General features: G+C 39.0%; 3 protein-coding genes across 4 annotated transcripts; 2 read left to right on the forward strand and 1 right to left on the reverse strand.

Annotated features, from left to right (window-relative positions):
* The first annotated feature begins 4,166 nt into the window (after positions 1 to 4,166).
* On the forward strand, positions 4,167 to 5,333 carry LOC115744531 (beta-1,3-galactosyltransferase 6). Its single transcript, XM_030679755.2, has one exon. The coding sequence runs from the start codon at positions 4,262 to 4,264 to the stop codon at positions 5,222 to 5,224; it is 963 nt and encodes a 320-aa protein (XP_030535615.2). The 5' UTR covers positions 4,167 to 4,261; the 3' UTR covers positions 5,225 to 5,333.
* A 4,227-nt stretch (positions 5,334 to 9,560) lies between these two features.
* Positions 9,561 to 14,707, forward strand: LOC115744533 (mitochondrial outer membrane protein porin 4). Of its 2 annotated transcripts, none has more exons than XM_030679757.2 (7): positions 9,561 to 9,711; positions 10,503 to 10,575; positions 11,542 to 11,609; positions 12,032 to 12,142; positions 12,287 to 12,373; positions 12,774 to 12,982; positions 14,132 to 14,707. In XM_030679757.2, exons 2-7 carry the CDS (start codon positions 10,527 to 10,529, stop codon positions 14,430 to 14,432), a joined length of 825 nt encoding a protein of 274 aa, XP_030535617.1. In that variant the 5' UTR covers positions 9,561 to 9,711; positions 10,503 to 10,526; the 3' UTR covers positions 14,433 to 14,707. The 2 variants fall into 2 exon arrangements, with proteins under 2 accessions (XP_030535617.1, XP_030535619.1); XM_030679759.2 differs by having other exon boundaries at positions 9,589 to 9,711; positions 10,489 to 10,575.
* Positions 14,708 to 15,602: 895 nt separating this feature from the next.
* LOC115744496 (zinc finger protein ZAT5-like) lies at positions 15,603 to 16,451 on the reverse strand. The gene has a single exon (XM_030679712.2). The coding sequence runs from the start codon at positions 16,449 to 16,451 to the stop codon at positions 15,603 to 15,605; it is 849 nt and encodes a 282-aa protein (XP_030535572.2).
* Positions 16,452 to 17,480: the final 1,029 nt, after the last annotated feature.

Here is a 17,480-nt window from a genome sequence, read left to right on the forward strand (position 1 = left end):
TTTTCAGGAACAAAAATGTAATTTTTTTACTTTTTATTTCTGTTTCAAATCTATTCTCTGGCCATCGATTTGTTCCGAAAAATAGAAAAATTAACTGACGAACACAAATAATTTTTTTTCTTTTTCTATTCCGGAGAACAAAAGATCAGAAAAATAGATAAATAAGAATGTTACCAAACACACCCTTACATTCCAATACAAGAATGGATACTTATAAGCACATGGTACTTCTTGGAAACCCTATAAACACCCTTTTATAGGAATTGGCATTTAGATTTTGAAATGGATAACAACATAAATAGTCCCTGAATTTTAGCTCACTGTGCATTGTCATCCCCGAACTTTTAATTTATGCAATATGATCGCAAAATCTAGGGACAACATTGCACATTTGATGTAATACACTATATGCTAGAGTATTCTTAGTCGTTAAATGTTGTCCGGTTGTGTGAAAGTCTAGTTAAAATCTACCACACTATGCAATAAATTAATGTAAGATGCTGGCCTTTATATGTCTAACATTGCTATTAGACTTAAGGTATCTCTAATTGTTGTGGCTAACTTTTTATGTCTATCTTTTGAAATAATTTAATATATGTTTGTCCTCAAACTAACTTCTCTAAAATTAATCAATTTTTATTTGCGTAACTTATCAATGTTTTATATTTATCCACTATTTTACAAAATTACAAAAATAATTTCAGTGACTTATCGACTTTTTTCCAATTAAAGTATTAATCAGTTTTAGATGACCCATTCTTATTGAGTTATTTATCAACATTTATGTGATTATCTCAGCATTACCAACTTCTATACAAACTTACTCAATTTTATATGAATCAACTTATATCAAATTACCAATCTTAATTTAAATGACCAATTGGCTTATTTCTTATTAAATGACCAACTAGTTTTGATTCGTCAATGTCTTTTTGAGTTACTTATTAATGTTTTATTTTGTAGTTTGTAAATTGCTAACTTTCTCAATAACTTAATCAACTATTTTGTGCACAATTTACCAAACTATAGTATCAAACTGCCAACCTTTATTCAAGTGACTTACTAATTTTTCTCCACTTAAGTACAAATTAATTGATAACAAAGGCTTGACAAAAAGAGTGAGAAGAGAAGATTTATGTGGTTCGGCCAAGCATGACAACTCCATGGAGAGAAATCGATGAGTTATTTCACTATAATCACGGGGAAGAGAGCAAAGTCTTTCGAATCACACTCACTTAAGTGTTTCCCAACCTCATTCCTACTTACCCTCTCCCTCTTCTAGGGTTTGTCTCTTCTACTAAGCTGCCGCACACCTCTAATGTAGCGACATCCTAAGGGAGAGAAAGAGTCTCTCTCTCACTCCGCCTCTCCCTATCTCTCTATCTCCTCATTTTCAATACTTCTTCATTGATTTCGCGGATGACGTCGTAGACTTTATCCACGTAAGTAGAGAGTTTTATCATGTGAGCTCGGAAATTCAACGGGCAAGCACCTCGAAAGAATATGCTATTATGGATTTGCTCACTCGCTTCCGCTTCATTGCTTGGTCCATATAGTCAAGTGCCTCGCAAGTCTACGAGGCCCCTCTGTAGCTACCTTTAACGTTCGGCTTATCCAAAAGTGATTTTGTGATCAATCGGTACTTTCTTTGCGGGTCTTCTCTCCCGATGTTGAGTTAAATCTAGATTTGGGTGCTCTTCTATTCCGATCAAAACATAGATCTGTGATTTATACGGCATTTTCTATTTTCATTCAACCTATTGATATTATTGCTATCTCTATGTGGTGATGATGTTAGGATGCCGAACTTAGGCGTGCATCGCCTTTTGGCAAAGCCGTAATCTTCGAAGAGGGACAGCCCGACGTGTACTTATCATTGATGTTGATGCAAGATTCGACGATCGGTTACTGATTGTGCTTTTATACTATGACAGATCCTTCTTGTGGAATAATCAAGTGTCCGCAAGCTATACCAAGTTGGTTTATCTTTCAGATTTACTTGCTTTATTGAATTTGCAGTTTTATCTTGCAGTTATGTATCTCTCTTTCATTTGAAATGAAGATTTTCTTTCGACAAAAAAAAAAGTGTTTTCTAACTCCAATTATATTTGAATAAGTCCCATTTGAATTATGAAGAAATAACAAGAGTTTCTCACTCACTCTTTGCCCTCGACGGCTCTCCAAAGCTCTCGCATGAAATAGGCATTGATGTTATGAGCGAATTTGGTCAAGCAATGTGCTTTAATTGGGTCCCATACATGTCGGACGTCAGCCGTCCGCAAACTTCTCGGCCAAGGAATGACGGACCGTCCAAAATGGTCGAACATCCATCCAGTTGTGGCCAGATGTCCAATCTAACCTGTGGCCGTCTAAATGTGGTGATTTGGATTCATAGTGGCCTCCAGTTTTGGTGCTGCATTCCAGATGTTCTACCCCATAATTTACGACGTTCGAAATGTCTCTTCGCACTGTAGAACCAACTTCGCTCACTTCAGATGTCCTTGAATTTAATTCAAGTTGGTTCCAAACTGAATCGGGTCTAACTTGAAACCGCATTCAACAAATGTAGTCGGATTCCTCATCGATTGTCGTGTGATATGTCCACCCGGAATCCTTGGCCGGCTCATCTCCAGCCAGGCTGGTAGACATGCACTGAATATAATCCAACTCATCCGAGCTGCTTCGTGCAATTTCTATTCCAATGGCTTCATTCCTAATTACCAAACATGGAGAGAAAATGAGAAAGCCGCAATTTTAGTCATAAACCTGTTATATAAAGATTTGAATTCAGCTTTTTAGACCTTTCAGTTGATTTGATGTAGTCCTAAATCTTTGAGCGAAAATGCAATTAAGCCCTCGCGCCCAAGTCATGCTTGAAATTGCTGATGCGTCGATTCAATCATCCTTGGCCGTCCTACGTCTCAAATGCGGAGATCCGGCTCGGGAAAAGATACTCGAAACGATGCCGTGCTATTTAATTTTCAAGGGGCAGCTTAATCTTGATTAAAAGGCCATTGGCCTTTTGCAAAAAGTAAATTAAATTTTCATCATGTGACTAACTTGCGGTATTTGTGCCTGATTCACTGAGAAGCATCGTCTACGCGTCAATGGGGTTCGCTTCATTTTCACGTAGGTTGAGTCCTACGTAAGCTGTGTCTTTTTGAAACACCTCCAAAAGTCCGTGCTAAATCACCCAAAACTCCGATAAAAAAGACCCTTCGTAACTTTAGATCCATCCAAACGTTACCATAATTTTTTTTTTATCAGTAATAGTTCCCACGAAAAAAAAATGAAGGCTTTTATATAACGGAAAAATTCAGGGAAATTATAAAAAAAAGTCATAAATCTATTGTACGGCGGCAAATTGAGTCCTAAATTTTTTAATTGTACTAATTTAGTTCTAAGCCTTTCAATTTTATCAATTTTACCCTAAACTTTTCGACAATTTGCTAATTTAGTCTTAAATTTTTCGACAATTTGTCAATGTAGTCTTTTCGCTTAATTATTCAAATAATAGGCTTATGAGTAAATTGACATAATTTTCAAAATATTTAGGGTGAAATTGGCACAATTGAAAGGTTTAGGATGAAATTTAAACAAGGATTGAATTGCACAATTGGACGATTTAAGACTAAATTGATCACCGTATAATAAGTGTAGGGCTTTTTGGATAATTATCCCAAAAAATTCATGTCCACGAACAATTTTAACGTAATAACAACTATCCATATTTAAATTATGTCAATGTGTTGACAAGTTCTTATCACGTATACTTGGTACTTTTTGATTATTTAGATATGAAAATGAAGGAGAAACAATACATTGGAATCCGACATTAGGCTCAGTTCCACCACTCTCCCTCGTGTATGCGTTAAAACTAAATTGCCTAACTTGGACCCCATACATCAAGTCAAACAAAAAGTTGGCAGTCTCAAAATGATGTAAAAAGACCAAAAACTCCTCACTTTCATCTTCTTCTTCGCTTTTCTAAGTTGTCTACCACTCTACCTTAATGCCAATTGGAGGACATGGTGGTAAAATGAACCCTCTTTCATGCTTTAATCTTTCGCACGCACCCTTCTTTCTTTAAGAAGAAGAAAAGTCAAATAGCTCGGTAGACTCAATAGCAAGATATTGACCAATAGTAATGCGGGCGTACCTAAGACGTAAAGTTGTGTACAGAAATATTCTCCAATCACACGCGAGAGGCACTCAAACATAATATGAGCCTCAAAACCGAGTGGAATTCTCTCTCAAATAGATGGCCATGGAGGCTGCAAAACCCTTTGGGGGCCAACGCTTCATGATCGTTTCCCTCTTCTTGATCTTCTTCCTCTGCGTCTTGGCTTCAATCAACGAGTTCCGATACGAGACGTTGTCAAAGTTCGGCCGATGCGCTCTCTCCAACATCCCCCAGTTCAACGATTTTTCAACCAATCTCTCGGTCGAAAACTCCTCCTCATCCAACGATGAAATCCGGATACTCATAGGCGTTCTTACGCTCCCCGACCAGTACCACAAGCGCCACTTCCTCCGCATGATCTACGGGACTCAATCTCCCGCCGGTGGCCGAGTTGATGTGAAGTTCGTGTTTTGCAACTTGACCAGAGAAGAACAGCACGTCCTGGTGGCGCTGGAGATCATGCGGTACGACGATATCATCATCATGAATTGCACAGAGAACATGAACAACGGGAAGACGTACACATACTTCTCAAGCCTGCCGGAGATGCTCAAGGGCGCGGACCGGCCCCACCCACCTTACCATTATGTGATGAAGGCGGATGACGACACTTTCTTTAGGTTGGAGAAGCTTGTGGCGTCGTTGAGGCCGCTGCCGAGGGAGGACTTGTACTACGGCTTCGTGATACCGTGCCATAGCATGGACCCTTTCGTTGACTACATGTCCGGGATGGGCTATATGGTCTCGTGGGACTTGGTCGAGTGGATCAGTGAGTCGGACATCGCTAGGAACCACACGGAAGGGGCCGAGGATCTCGTCTTCGGCGCGTGGTTGCGAGACGGACGCCGTGCCAAGAACCGGTACAACGCCAAGTGGGCCATGTACAATTATCCCGATCCGAAGGACCCGTGCCAGCATGAGTTTTGGCCGGACACGATCGCGGTCCACACGGTGAAGACGCCAGAGAAGTGGCTCCAGACATTGAAGTACTTCAACTTCACAAGTAACTTGAAACCCTCTAAATTGTATCATATTCCTTAGGCGAAGCGATGGTCGCTCGCCATCACCGTTTCCATTTTTGGGTTCATTCTTTGTTTCTTTTTTGTTACTTAATGATCAATACAATCCTGTTCTGGCGAAACTACTATTCTCTTCCCGCTCAAATATTTACGTTTTAGATCAACCAGAGAAGAACACAGGAAGTGTACTCGCCATCCATATCTCAACTGTTAACGGCAGTGAAGTGGAAGATTTGAGATCCCATTTTCTGGCATTTTAATGTATAGGTGAGGCATGCACACACAAACTTTTTAAGTACGAGTATCCATCCACTGTCATGAACGTTTCATGAGAGGTGAGGGATTGATTGGAGTGAATGAGGCTTGGATTTGATCTTTCACCTTTGTAAAGAAGCTAATGTATTCATACCAGCAATAGAAATTGCATGACTTGAGAACAGATTGAAGTCTTTAGTCAAGCCAAAAATCCCCTCATTTTCGCTTTGTTCATATGGAAAAAATAGCGACCCTCTTGCGATTTGAGGTATGGCTACAAGATTGAGCTTTACAAACAAGAAGCACACTTATCTGGAAAGTAAGGAACGATTTTGTTTTTTCGGAGGCGACCCCCATTTCGCTACGCACCTCAGTCCTTACTCTTTCAATCTCGGGTTTCCGGTGTATGTAGCCAATTCTTGGCTTTTCGGTCTTCCTAGCCTTCCGAAAACCCTAATCAATTCAGAAAGGATGTCACTAAGAAATTTCAGGAATTGAGGTGACCAAAGTTTGAAACTTTACACAGAAACAACACAATCGATGAGAAATTGGATCCCACCATAGCCTCTTACCTTGAAAATTAACACTGACGGAGTTTTTTTGGATAACGCAACAAAATGTGTGATCTTGTGAGTCCTCCGAGATATCATAGGTGTTCTAGTGGATGGATTTGCTATGACAATACCGTCGTTGTTAGTACAGTCGTCGTCCTCGATGCAAACGGAACTCTTGGCTCTAATCGAATCCCTCAAGCTGTTCGAGTCGAGGAGAGAGAGAGAGAGCGTAATGGAGTTAGAACCTGACTGTGTTGAGATTGTGAATGAATTGCTGGGGAAGATACACGTGCAATGGGAGTAGGACTCATTGATCGATGAGGCCCATATTCGCATGGCCCATTCTAAGTTCATTTCTCTGGCTCATTGTTATAGATCAGCAAACAAAGTAGCGGACCAGGTCGCAAAAGCCCATCGTTCGAATTCCCTTTCCTCTTTTTGGTTGCTAACCCTCCCCAATCTCTTTGGGACCTCTTATATTTAGATGCCTCTTTATCGAACTTTTTATTTAAAAACTATTGAATTTCTATGAAAATAGAGCGATATTTCAAAAAAAAAAAAACAAGAAATGGAAAAATAGCAACCCAAGACAGTTCTCGTGAAAGGAAACGTGAAGCGAGTACGTAAATCTTGCATCTCAATCACCAACGCAGACAACAATTTCATTGCTTTAACACTTCCCCTTAGGCTTAGTCTGATCTTTTTGCTTAGTACTAAGCGATGAACATATTTAATTAGAGAGGCAAATGGAACCTGTAAAGGTTTTAACTCATGATCCTCTGCTCCGATACAATGTGAAATTTTGTAGAACCATTGTCAATTATTCAAAACTTAAGTTCGATACAAAAAAAATAAAAGAACCTTAAGCTGGTAGATGAATGTGTGATTTAATATTTAATTACTCTAATAAGCACCATCCTCAATGTTTTTTGGCCGATCAAGCGGAAATGGTCGTGGGAGACCTTAAACTAAGTCTCCGACAACTAGCTCCAACCTTTAACTGGAGCCCCGAGTAGCTTGATTGAACGTATGATCTAGAAAGATACTTTTCTATAGGGGTGGGCACGGTTTCGGGGTAGAATCTAGAACTGGACTGTGGGGAACCTATCCGGTTTCAGATTCTAAGGCATGGATAGTAGATTTCGGGTTTTAAAAATTGGGGAACTTGTTACGATAGGTAGATTCTAGGTAGGTAGAACTAGGAACTTGTAATCTATAATAAGTTCTTGTGTTTTTTTTTTGTTATATCTCTTCACACGATCCTGCGGTATACTGTGGCGTTCGATGATGCATGAGTAATCTCGAACCACTAGTTTGAGTTTTCATTTTTAAAAGTATTTATGATTGAGACTTTTACTTCGTTAATGTTGCATACTTATTCGCGTGTCTAAATATGAGTTGTTGTCGGTAGATTGTAGTAGTAAATGGTGGTCATTAAATGTGATAATTAATTGCAACCGTTCAATTAAAAATATAGGTAGAACCAGTATACACCCCGGAACCGACAACGAAACCTTTGACAAGATAGGTTATAGGTTCTAAGGTACACATGGCGGATTTTAGCTTCCAAAAAATGATAAACCTGTTTTGATGAGTAGGTTCCGGGTTCAAGGTAGAACCTCTACGAGACTTGGAACTGCTCATCCTTACTTCTCTGATTGTCATTTTTAAGGATTTAATTAAAAGTTTCACATAGTGCCCATTTCAAAAGAAAAATAATAATGCACTGATTGGTTACTTATTCGAGTTTCGTGATGAAAATGGAGGAAATGACGACTGCTAGTTTCAACCGATAAATCCTCGATACACATAGACGTATAACTCTGTTTTTTCTTCCTTGTTCGATTGGTTTTATCGTTAGCTTTTGGAAAGGGATTTCATCTTTAGGGCAATGAAACATACTTCGAGTACTGCCCTTTCATATCTTAAAGATGATAATGGGATTGCATAAATTACTATAATCGCAATTTCCAATATGCTTTCCGTTCACAATTATAACCTTTGCCTATGTGACCAGAAGAATTCGATTTTAAATTGAACTTACAACACATCATACATTTGATAATGGAGACATAACAACTTGTGTTTGACTTTGATATAAGTCACTCTCAAGCTGAAATTTGGTTTTATGGTGCGCTTGGTTCGGTTTTAGGAAGGGATCTTTTGAGAAAAATATGGGATGTTTGGCAAATTTTTTTGAGGCCCCTTTGATCAAATACATGTCTTAATTTTTCAGATGGGGCAGGTTATTGTACTTATTAGTCTGGCATGTCTATTTCCTAATTAATCATTGTATTAAGTTAATAATTTTTTGGATTAATATCACGAAAAATTATTAATCGGTACATTTGTGATAAATTTATCCAAAACTATTTTTTTGATCATAAAAAATTATAAACTGGTACACTTGTGATATATTTACTCTAAACTAATCTCTTTGATCATGAAAAACTCCAAACCGGTACATCTGTAACAAATTTATCCTTTGTTAAATTGAGTTAATACACGAAAAATCTCAAATTGATGTACCTGTAATAAATAGAGAGTAAAAATCCTAAACTGGTACATTCATGAATTGCCATGTGCCATCTAACTCAGCAATTTGATGGTTAAATTTAACGAAAACTAACGGAGGTCAAATTTGTCATAGGTGTACCGATTTGGAGTAAATTTGTTATAAGTGTATCGGTTTGGGATTTTTTGTGATAAAAAAACTACCTTGAGGTAAATTTATCACATATGTACCTGTTTATAGGGGTGTGCAACTGGATCGAGTTTACCGGAACCCCGGATCGGCCCACTCAAAAAACAGGATCGGGAATTGGTTCCTGCTTAAATGCATTCGGTTTTCAATTCTAGATGAAGACCCACTCGAACCAATTTTAGAACCGGTTTTTAGTTATTTAAAAAAAAAAAAAGAAGAGAAACCCTAGTGTCTAGTCCATCGTCGCTTGCCTTTTGGTTGCCTCACGTCTCTCACCTTCTCTCAATCCTCTGTTTCTTCCCATCTTGTCGTATTATATATTATATTCTAAACTGTTACTTTTGAGGGATTGTAATTTTTATTGTTTATTTCATCGATACTCATATTATTTTGATAAAAAAAAGAGAAAGAAAAACAGGTTTTCGGGTAGACCTTAGAACCGGATCGAAAAACAAGGTCGGTTCCAAAACAGGTTCCAAGATAAACAGAGTCGGTTCTCGGTTCTAAAAAGCGGGAACCGGTTATAACATGATCGGTTTTGAGATCTAGGTACGGATCCAGCCCACCCGGCCCATGCTCACCCCTATCGGTTTAGGATTTTTCATGATATTAATCCAAAATTTTTCAGTCACTTTCTCTTTTTTTTATTTTTATTTTACTTTTTTGTTCTCTGGTTCACATACTTAAGGTAAGGGAAGCCACATTGTTTTTTTTTTTTTTTTGGGTCTAGAAGGGAAGCCACATTTTATTGGTTGCCAAGTTGTGGTCAAGCAGAAAACTTGTGGCCTATTGCGCACAAGGCCGGGCTAAGATACTAATAAACAAAAGATGAGGGGCTTTTTGGCAAAACCTGTAAAAGATCATCTGATATAAGTGAAGAGCAAGAGCTGACGTCGACCGAGGAAGCTCACCAGCCCTGTTAGATCTTGCTGAGGCGGCTTCTTCCGCGACGGTGCCTCTCCTCCTCCGCCGGCCGCCGCCACTTCAAAGAAACAGGTTCTCTTCAATCACTAGGTAGTTCGAGTGTCGAAGCGGTTGCGTGCGTCATATACACCTTTTGTTTTCTTCGTTGGATTTGTCGTTCACCTAAAACTGAAATGCATTGGAGCGCACGAATGAAGTCAATGGTATCTGTTAGTATTGTTCCATCTAATGGAGGGACTTGTTCTTGCTTTTCCAATGATGGGTTTTTGTTTTTCTCCTTCTCTTATCAATTGGCGTTGGTGTTGTTGATCCTGGCCAAATGGGTCTCGCAGAGGTCAGAAGCAAGAAGTGGTCTATTGATTAGTTTTGGCTGAAAGTTAGTCAGCGAGCGAAAGTTGGTTTTGTCGACTCTCTTCATCTAATTTAGTTGATAACCGGCCCTAAACTAATTCATAATGAATGTGTTCCTCATGTACTCCAATGAAATTGGTGTTTCACTGTCCAAGAAGACAAGGAAGCTACAGTGAAATCGAGTTTCAAGGTCAGTTTCATACCCATTTGCTTTTGGGTTAGAGAGTAAAGCGAAAATTGTCAGAGTGGATTAAGTATCAAAGCATGTGAAGTAATCGATAATTCAGCTTGCAGGGTAAAATTGCTGCATTTCTGTTTGGTGGAGCAGTCATCACCATTGTGACTTCCGATATGGGATATCTATTTTTTCCTTTTCCTTTATTTTTTTTGCGTGTTGTCATTCAATCTTAACAATAATCTAACAGTTGCTACTCATAACTCAAGGGCTTAATTGATATTCTTTTGATGTTTGTGACTCATGTAAGTATCTTATCATAGTTTCCTTGGAGCAGGTTGTGCTTTCTTGCTCAAAAGCGATGGCCAGTGGTCCAGCACCATTTTCAGATATTGGGAAACGGGCAAGAGGTAATGTTCCTTTTCGCAAAAGATTGTATTGATATTGGCATCCTAACTAATCTTGAAGGGATAGCTGCCATAAGCATCAGCTTGTCAGTCCTTCGTCGTCTTTCTAATGCCCCAGTTCATATTTGAGTCAGATATTATGCTAGGAAATTAATCGCGAAAAGTTTTGCTTCCTCATTTTTTATTGTTAAGGCTAAATGTTCTGCTATTAAATAATTGATCTGGTTAATGTATATGTTCTTCTGTTCCCCTTGACAGTAAGGTGGATGAAGGTACTATTTTATGTAATAACTTATTAAGGGGTTTGGTGAGATCAGGAATACGATTCTAAGTACATATTCCTTGCTACATGTGGACCAAGTTCATTGATTTGGAAATCTCTTGATGATCATGCTTAAACTTCAATATTCATAGTCAAATAACTTTAACAACTACACTAAATTTCCTCATATGAATCACCACTTATTTGACTGATGCTACACTCGAATAACTACAACAGAAGGTTTTTCCTGCTTATTCAGTGTGCTTCTAAATTGCCAGCTCGTCTATTTTTCACTTTCATTGTTGGCTGGACAATCATATTTTGAACAATCAAGAGGTACACCCGATGATTATAAATTATGTGCTCCACCTGACTCTTCTCAGTCTGCCAAAACCAAAATTATTGCTGTCCTGCTATGAAAAGTTGTTGTGCAAACCTTCATATCAATAATGCATAGTTAATCACAGTGTTTCATCTAGCAGACAAGAAGGCTCAGGAGAATCAAATGTTTTGATAGGAACATGTTGAAATTCCTTGACACACCACAACTTGGTTCTCATAGGACTTGATGACCTATTACGGTGGCATTAAACTCGTTCCTAATTCCCCAAAAAGTTGCCAATAATTCGTTGTGGCGTGCAGCTTTTAATCTTCCCTAATCTTTTGTGTGTTTTGGACTTGGCTAACGTTGTTAGTTTTAAATGCAGATCTGTTGACTAAAGATTATACCTTTGATCACAAGTTTACCCTGACGCTTCCAAGTTCAACTGGGATGGTGCACTCTCAACCAATTCTCTCTCTCTCTCTCTCTCTCTCTCTCTCTCTCTATGTGTGTGTGTGTGTGTGTGTGTGTGTGTGTGTGGTGTTGTGGTTTTTTTTTTTTTTGTGTGTTTTTTTTTTTTTTTTTGGGGGGGTTGTTGGGGTCGGGCATGGGTTGACCATGCTGGTTGTTTTGCCTTTTTCCCAAGTTAGGCGCTGTGTATAGATTGAACAATATCACCTTATGAGGACCAACTTACAACAATTGCTTTCTGTGAACAACTTTCTTACACGTCTGTACGATGATTGTAGAAATACATGCCACAGTTTGCATAGAAACGATTTTGAGTCCATTGTTCCTGTAAGTTGGCGTTGTAAATTCACCTAAGTCATTAAACTGGTCGAATGCTCTTATGGAGTTCAATTTGTGCATTGCAGGGACTTACAGCTACAGGTTTGAAAAAGGATCAAATTTTTGTAGGTGACATAAATACAGTTTACAAGGGTGAAAATACTACAGTGGATGTGAAAGTTGACTCATATTCGAACGTAAGAATATTGATGTTGCTCCAGGAACATTTTATTTTACTCTCCTACTCATTTGTTATAGCTAGTTGAACACCCATGCATAAACGCTTCTTTTACATTCTGGACTGATGGAATGTCTTTGTTTATGGATCTGCATTTCATCAGGTGTCGACCAAAGTGACTGTTTCTGGTGTTCTGCCGGTTACCAAAGCTTCCCTTAGCTTTCAAATACCAGATCACAAGTCTGGCAAGGTCAGTGATATATCAGTTATATAATATTGAATAGAGTCATGAAAGACTTTGCAACTTTGCATTTGTCATTATTTCTTGCAGACTAGCATCTTTCCTCCAGTTATGTTTTCCAAATATATGGCCTTGTGTGCGGTTTGTTGGTTTTCTGTTTCTGAAGTAGAATCTATTGTTGTCCCACGTCCTTTGATTGTTTTTGAATGTATTTCATGATGTTCATTAATGCGTAGCTGCCTCTATGGTCATACAAGATTAAATTGGCCAAATGGTGTTCTGAGCTTGTATCTTGTATGAACATCATTGTGGAGTATAAAGTGGGAAATATGCTGATTGGGAGGGTCTGTATATGTTGTGAGTAAATCGATACCATATATGAATCACTAACTCCATTATTGTACATCAGTTGGAGCTGCAGTACCTCCATCATCATGCAGCAATTGATTCAAGCATAGGTCTGAACCCAACTCCCCTTTTGGAGTTTTCTGCAGCAATTGGCAGCAAGGATCTCAGTCTCGGTGGTGAAGTTGGATTTGATACTGCTTCTGCTTCTTTAACCAAATATAATGCCGGGATTGGCCTGAACAGGCCAGATTTTTCTGCTGCGGTTCTTCTGTAAGTATGGTTAGGAGAACATATTTTGCTACATTAGGTATTAAATGTTTGGTGTTCTAATGTCAACTATGATGCACACGGAGTACTGCTATCTTTAAATGCTCCAATGTCTTTGTCATATCTCTCCATCTGCTGGAGGCATAGTTTTTATATGTGTGTGTGTGTTTAGGGTTGTTTTTTTTTTTTTTTTTTTGGGTAGGGGGGGGGAGGGGAGGTTTGGAGGTGGTATTATCGCAGAATATTGAACCAGCAAAATACCCTATAATTGGGGCCTGCCCCACTCATTGAGAGAAGGCTTTGTTATCTATTTGTGCATAATCTGCTAGTGTAGAAAGATATATTCCCTGGTGAAGGAGGCAATATCGGTTTATAGTCAAATGGTGATATTACATTAACAAGAACGAAGGAAACAAGAGGAGGGGGGGGGGGTGTTATCATGGGTGATTCCTCTTGATGTAGTAAGCAAGCCAAATAACTCAAGGACTTTAAAATGCTTTGATTATACATCTAGATGAGGTTAGTACTTCTGCAAGTCAAAAGAAAGCATGAGCGAGAGTTGATTTGGTTGCATTGTCTTCATGCAATAGATTACCATACTGTTTTAGTTTCATTTCCTGGTTTCATTACTCCTTTCTGGTTCGGCAATGTGTTTCCACAACTTTGTGATGGTGTTTCCTTTGCTTATATTAATTACTCGAAGAATATTTAACCAGCAAAATATCCTAAAATTGGGGCCTGCCCCACTCATTGACAGAAGGCTTTGTTATCTATTTGTGCATAATCTGCTAGTGTATAAAGATCTATTCCTTAGTGATGGAGGCAATAACAGTTCATAGTCAAATGGTGATATTACATTAACAATAACAAAGGAAAGAAGAGGGCGGTTTACCTGCAGAATTAGTTTTAAATCAAAATGTACCTGCAATAGAGGAGATATGGTGGAATCGACGGTGAGTTTCCAACGTGTTTTCATGGTGATGCATATTGTGTGCAGCAAGACTTAATTTTATTTGTTGTAAATCAATTGGCAGACGAACAATTTTGTGTGGTCTGCATTGAACATTCTTGGAGTTGATGTGTTTGTGCATTTAGATGATATTTTATATAGCCTGGGGGCAAACTGATCTGTTATTTATTAAACTCTAATAGGACGGACAAGGGGCAAACTCTGAAGGCCTCCTACATCCACTTGATGGACCCCTTCAATGCAGTTGCGGCTGAATTGACACATAGATTCTCCACCTATGAGAACAACTTTAGCATTGGAAGTTCTCACACAGTCGATCCATGCACTGTCGTGAAGACGCGGTTCTCAGACAATGGAAAGTTGGCCCTGTTGGGCCAGCGAGAATGGAGGCCAAAATCACTCATTACTGTGTCTGCTGAGTATGATTCTAAGGCCATCAATGCAGCCCCCAAGCTCGGTCTTGCTCTTGCTCTCAAACCTTAAAGCAGATGAAATATGTTGATGCTGCTTAGCTAGTTGAAAATTGATAAATTTGTGGTTTTGCCCATTCTTTCAAGCCGGTGACAGTTTTGTTCTGCCCAGTTGGTTCTGGGAAACTGACGAGGGATAATGCATAAAAAGCTTCTAAAAGAACCATAGGGAAACAGTAACCCAGTTTTGGAAAAGGTTCATAATCACAGATTATATTTTTGGAATGTCAGGGCATCATACAAAGCCTGGGAAGACTATTCATGATTCAATTCATTTTCCTCTTTTCATATTTATCTGGATAATTTTTGTTTTGTCGTCCTTGTGCTGGATAATTTGGTTATAACATGATCTGTCATATTTTGGTTCAGACAATGTTCTTAGCTTGTCACTGCATTTCTCTAGTCGTTTGTTGAGTCCGCATACATCTGCGCTTTGACTTGTGCATGTCCTCATGTCCTCCCCTTGTTCATCTATCTGGTTGTAATTTAACATGGCATCACCTGTTGGACTGGTCTTAACCAAGGTGTCTTCAGTTTTAGTATTGGTGGGAGGCTTTTGACTTTTGGGAGATTCTTCTGAAAAGAAGCTGCACAAAAGAAAAAACAAAGTTGTCTTAAACGAGAGATGACCTCAGTGTGGATCAAACTTCATCCGATGTATGTGGAGGGGAAGCTGGTGTTTACGCATGGAGATTAGTCAAGTCGAAGAGTTGGGATTGAAAAGGGGTACCATCAATGCCAGCGAATGGTTTTGAGATTGAAGCCTCAGATGATTTCTACGAGTTCTCATTTGCTTTTTGGTTGCATATCGTTTCAGAGAATATTCACGAGATCAATTGGCGTTTCTGCAAATGCTTCTTCAATGTTAACATATTAGTAGGTCAAGTTTAGTATTATTTCACGTGATTACCTTTGTCATAGGATTTGTCCTCACTCTTTCTGCATGGTCAAAGAGTCGGAACTCTTGTGGGTCGATTCTCGTTAAAATCCAACGCAATCATGGTTGAAGATTTTGAACAACGGCTGATAAAACAGTTGAACGTAGTTCAATTCATTGTGCTCAGGATTTGAAACCCTCTGCTGAAGGCTAGAACAATAATTCTATCGTGCCAAATAATATAGCTAAACTGAAAGTATCATAAAAACAAACAATAGTTCCTTATCAAGAGCCTTATCTCTTTCTTTAGTAAAGGCACTCGACTAAAGTCGCGGCAGCAGATAACATTGGCGACGTTTGTTGGCTTGTGGCCGGAGAGAGATGATGAATCTGGGAGCTGTAGAGACCGACATCGTGCTCCGGTGCCGGAAGGTTAAGATCCAACGGAAGAATGTTGCCCCGTCGTTTCTGATCGGCGTGTAGTGCTATCTCAAGGCTCGTAATCGAGACATGGGGGGTGCCCCCACTGAGCGCTCGGTGTCGCCTCATGTGACCTCCGAGAGCTTGTCCTGACTTGAACTGCAACCCGCATATCGAGCACTTGCGCATCTTCGTGTTGACCTTGTCATGACCAGCATACATCTTTGTGCCACTATGGCCGAGCAACTGGCCCGTATCATTGTCACGATCTTCCCTGGGCGATGATTTCACTAGTTTTTCTTGTCCCCTGGACTTAGGCTTCTTCATGTGGCTGGATCTGTGTCCTCCTAGAGCTTGGAACGATGTGAACATTCGACCGCATGTCTTGCATTTATATGATTGAACACAACCATTGCTTCTCCATTTGGGGTCACTAGTATAAACTTCTTGGCCACCTTTTTCGTCTTCTACTTGTCTTGGGACCTTGCCTTGTGCCAAAAGAATGAGGCAATTGGCCATGTCTTCCTCTTGATGTTCACTGGTGCCACTCTCTCCCATGTCGACCATGGATGACAGGGATGACAAAATCAAGCTGTTATCATCGATGCCGCCGCACGACAGAGTGGTAGTTGTCATGGCGGCTTCGAGGTGTGCGGCTGACAACCTTTGGCGGCGTTTCGTTCGCTTGCCTTTGACAACTTGTTCACGATTGTCCGAGCCCACAAACCGATCCATGTTGCTCCAATGATATATGTAGAGAGTTTGAAGCTTGCTTGAAACAAATGTTTCTTTATATATATCGTTCTTACCTAGTTTTAATGGCCGCATTTAAATTTGTTGAACTCTGGGAGATTTCGAGGTTAGAAGACCTCACGAAACGGCCTTTGAACACATAACATCGGACCATTAATTGTCCCGGATCCTAAATAGGTAACATCAACATTGGAGTTACTTTCTTCTTCTTCTTCTTCCTTTTTTCGTTTTTTTTCGATTGGTTTAGAACCAAAAACTGTCTTGAACTCTAAATTAGGCTCGCAGTTACCCTCTCTCCGATTCCTCACTCAAGTGGAAAGAATGCTTCAAATAGGAATCATTGATTGGCTCTCAATGATAGCTCATTATTATTACTTGAGTTAATGATCTGCTTAGGACACTAATAGCGTATTCACCTCTCATAAACCAATATTTATAGAACCATTGGCTGAGACATATATCTGTACCTAAAGTGATGAAATATCTTTTAAAATTAAGGATGGGTCGATATGGACCGAAAAAGGTTACAAAAGATCTTTTGTTTATTTTGAAAAGGAAAGTAAATGGCAAGAAACTTAAAGATATAAATACCGGAGACATACTTATCTAGCCATGTAAATTGCTGAAAATTAAAGTACAGAGATAAATTTTCACAAGAATGTTGAAATTTGTGATTGATTAGGGCTCGAGAAAAGTGTCAAAAAAGTCTTAAACCTATTGCATTACTACCAATTCAGTCCTAAATCTTTTTTTGGTGCTAATTCAGTCCTAAACCTTTTGTATTAGTGCCATTTAAGCCCTAAACCTTTTATTAGTGCCAATTCAGTCTTAAACCTTTTACAATAGTGCTAATTTAGTCCTAAAAATTTTGCATTTATGCCAATTGAGTCAATTCAGCCAATTTTGATTGGAAATTACTGGCATGCACATCAATTATCCTACGTGGCATGATTGGCGCTAACGTGGATATTTTTTTGATATTTTTAAATAATTTTTTAAAATAATTTTGAA

The sequence above is a fragment of the Rhodamnia argentea genome, chromosome 4, assembly GCF_020921035.1.
Source record: "Rhodamnia argentea isolate NSW1041297 chromosome 4, ASM2092103v1, whole genome shotgun sequence".
NCBI lineage: Eukaryota > Viridiplantae > Streptophyta > Magnoliopsida > Myrtales > Myrtaceae > Rhodamnia > Rhodamnia argentea.